At 33.7% G+C, this 3,932-nt stretch overlaps 1 protein-coding gene across 1 annotated transcript; it reads right to left on the bottom strand.

Annotated features, from left to right (window-relative positions):
• Window positions 1-753: 753 nt before the first annotated feature.
• On the bottom strand, window positions 754-2,038 carry LOC108326865 (WD repeat-containing protein LWD1). Its single transcript, XM_017560457.2, has one exon. It carries the CDS (start codon window positions 1,933-1,935, stop codon window positions 880-882), a length of 1,056 nt encoding a protein of 351 aa, XP_017415946.1. The 5' UTR covers window positions 1,936-2,038; the 3' UTR covers window positions 754-879.
• Window positions 2,039-3,932: the final 1,894 nt, after the last annotated feature.

Below are 3,932 nucleotides of genomic sequence, written 5' to 3' on the forward strand. Positions count from 1 at the left end.
AAGTCTAGAGTACAAAAAGGAAAGCTAGAAATCTTAAAGCAGAACCATAGTCAGTTGAAATGAAACAAACATTGCACACTGTAAAGATAAAAGAAAAGAAAGGGAATTGGTACGGCAGAGACCACTTTGTACCCTCTTTGATCAGCTTTGTCTTAATTAGGACACACCAGGAAGATTAAACAATAAAGAAATCATAGCATCTAGAAAAACAGAAATGCACCCATCATCCAAAGAAACAAACACCAACAGCAAAAACACACAGTCAAGAACCACATAACCATGAACATTATGTTACAGTTCAAGAAAATGGCACAAAACCCAAACAACAAATAGTCAGTGACAAACACATAACACAACCTCTATGGCACATATAATAGAATTTAATTGAGCTAAAGATTCACCAAACAAAACATTTACATACCGGATCATTTCCTAGTAAACAAGAATGTGCCAAATAATATCAAGGTTTTCAACCCTCATAAGTCAAATTTGTCTACAGTTTCCAGCAATGTCAACAGTTGCAACTAGGCTACTAAATTTCAGAAACTTATGGACAATGCTGCCCCAGAAAACTTAAAACAATAAAACTTAAAACAATGCCGGTGACGCCAAAATTGATCTTTTCATAGACTAAGGTGGCAGAAATACACTAAGCAAAACTTTGAATTTCACACTAAACACCAAATAAAACTACTTCCGTTCAAAAGCCACATATCATCATCATCGGTTTCAACAATAAACGGAACAGAGATAGAGATGTGATTTCAAGTCTAAATTATCCCAAAGATAGAGATGTGATTTCAAGTCTAAATTATCCCAAAGTCCGGTTTGCACATGGAGGAAACAAAGAAAAAGAGGATAAAACAGGAATAATAATAATCAAACCCTAAGAATCTGAAGTTTAGTAGAGAACGCAATGGCGACCCAATCAGGCTGCGAAGACGACCACTGAAGCTGCTCAATCTCCGCCCCAGCAGTGTACGCAAGAATTGGATCAAGCCCACCCTCCACAGGTTGACCCATGGATGACAAATCCCAAATCAGCGCCTGAGAATCGTCCCCTGCAGTGCATATATGACAGGAGCTATGCGGGGCCCATGCAATGGCGTTGACGCTGGCCTGGTGCCGCTGCAGCTCCACCACAGGCAGTGTGGGGAAGCGAATATCCAGCACCACCACCTTGGCGCTGTCCATGATAATAGTGGCCATGTACCTCGGGTCCTGCTTGTTCCACCCCAGCCGAACCAGAGGAGTGTCCGGTTCAGAGCTCTCGTAGATTATTGTGGAGTGCTCTTTGTCGCGGAGATCAAAAACCCTAACGGAGCCATCAGCAGAGACGGAAGCGAACACGCCAACGCCGCCCCACGCTATGTCGTAAACCTCTTTGTCATGCGCTATTAACTGTGTGTCGACAGTTTCCTTCTCGATGTCCCAGATGGTGCAGGTGGTGTCGATGCTGGAAGTGCCTATGCGGCGCGGCTCGGCCTCGTTCCAGTCGAAGGAGGTGAGGGGCCCACAGTACTCGCTGTTTTTGTTTCCATTAAGGAGGGACTTCAGTTCGACTGCGCGAGGGGAGGATTCCGCGTCCGTGTCGGCGATGCGCCAGACGCGGAGGAAGTCGGAGGAGGTGGCGAGGAGGTCGGGGCGTTGGCAGTCCTTGTCGGGGATGAAGATGGCCTTGGTTGGAGGGTAGGGGTGTTCGAAGGAGAGGGTCGGGTCGGAGCGGATCTCACCGTTGGAATCGTCGAGCTGAACAATCTCGACGCGGTTAGAGTACTGTTCGAGGAGGGAGGCGATGGCAAGGCGATACTTCTTGTCACGGCGGACACTCCAGTTCATGGCGTAGATGTGCCACGGCGCCTCGTAGGTATAGATCTCAGACCGCTTTTGCTGCTCGTCTGACCCGTCTTGGGTCGGGTCGCTGCTGGCGCCCATTGTCGCAATCGCAAGGCACACAGTGGATGAGTGAATCAACAAAGATCGTGAGTGCGGATGGAAACAAGGAAAGGAGCAGATAGGTGTTTTATGTTGTGTTGTTATACATATATATATATATATATATATATATATATATATATATATATATATATATATATTATATTACATTGTATTATTCTATCTTTATTGGATAAGGTAAATGTAACAAATCGTTTATTTATTGGGTAAAATAGTTTAAGGAGAAAACAATTGGTCAATGATTCGGTGTGAAGATAAGTTACTTCTCATTTAAATTCTTTTTAAAATTTAATGTAATTATTTTAATCCTTAAATATAATTTTTTTTTATTGGGTAAAATATTTTAAGGAAAAAACGATTGGTCGATGATTCGGTGTAAAGATAAGTTACTTCTCATTTAAATTCTTTTCAAAATTTAATGTAATTATTTTAATCCTTAAATATACTCGTTTATTTATTGGGTAAAATATTTCAGGGAAAAAACAATTAGTCAATGATTCGGTGTAAAGATAAGGTAAATTTAAATTCTTTTTAAAATATAATGTAATTATTTTAATCCTTAAATATGTAAGAAGTTCTACATCACACAGCATTCTTAAATTTTGATAAGATTGTTTGATTATTAAAATATGATAAGAACCAATTTTGTCATTAAATTATGTTATTAAAGACCAGTTTAATTAGACTATTTTCTGAAAAACTGAATTGGTAACTTTTCACCATTTAAGAATTAAATAAATAATTTTAAAAAAGAGCAATATCATTCTTTAATACTTTATGTTTTTTAAGTACTCTCTTTCTTCATTAATTAAAATGTATAAAATTTAATGTTTCTCCTTGATTTTACAATTTTTAATCAATTTTCCTCAATCAAGAAGTGTTTTAAAAAAAAAAACTCTTAAAAATTGTGTTGTTTGCATTTTCATAGTTTAATTCTATAGTATGTGTGAGACCCGTGACACTAAGAGGAAAAAACATTTATATTCGTTTGTATTCACTTTTTTTAATCTCTTTTTCCAATATTCCTCTCCAATCCCCTTTTATTGAATTCCAGAAAAGGGCTATGGAATTCGAACTTGAACGACGTGATGATGAAAAATAACAATATATTAAGAGAGAGAGAAAATCTTGAGTTAGCAAAGAGAAGCACACTCATGACTAAACCTTATGTCTTAATTTTGAAACCTTTAACTGGTAAATGGATGAATGCTAGTTATATGATTTATAACATACAACTAGTTTTGGATGGTAGTTTCCATGGGTTAATTGATTATAAACATGTTTGTTATTGAAATTCATTTCTTTAGGAACAAATTCTTAACATTTTTTTCTAGTTTTATAGATTTGTACATTTATTTATAATAAATTACTTTATTGAAAATTTGAACTTTTTTATAAATTCATGTGAATATAATTTTAAAAAATATATTTAATTTAATATTTATCAATTAATAGAAAATAAAAAGTTTGAAGATTAATTATAATAAATAAGATAATTTCAATATATTGTAATTATGGTAACAGTAAAACTATCACAATAAAATATTGTAATTATGGTTTTTTTTTAAATTAATTTTGAGAAATGTATATTTATTTAGTTAAAATAATTTATGTAAGTAATTTTTGTGTGTAATAAGTTAGGAAAATAAATTAAATAATAATATGATTGTAGATGGAAATATTTGAAAATTTTGTTAACGTAAAGTTAAAAATTAGTAACATAATGTAAAAAAATTAGGTTTATTTATAAAATAATTATTTAAAGAAAATAATAAAAAAGTATAGATTTTTTTCTTAAAAGGTTTTATTTAGAAAAATATATAAATTTAAAATATAGCAAAATATAAAAGTTCTTTATAGAATTTTATAAAAATTTTAAAACACAAAAGGTATAGATTTAAAAAATTAAAATTTAAATTCAAAGTCAAATTAGATAATTATTTGTTTAAGTTATTAGATATTTAAATTAAAGTCAA

Source organism: Vigna angularis, chromosome 2 (assembly GCF_016808095.1).
Source record: "Vigna angularis cultivar LongXiaoDou No.4 chromosome 2, ASM1680809v1, whole genome shotgun sequence".
NCBI lineage: Eukaryota > Viridiplantae > Streptophyta > Magnoliopsida > Fabales > Fabaceae > Vigna > Vigna angularis.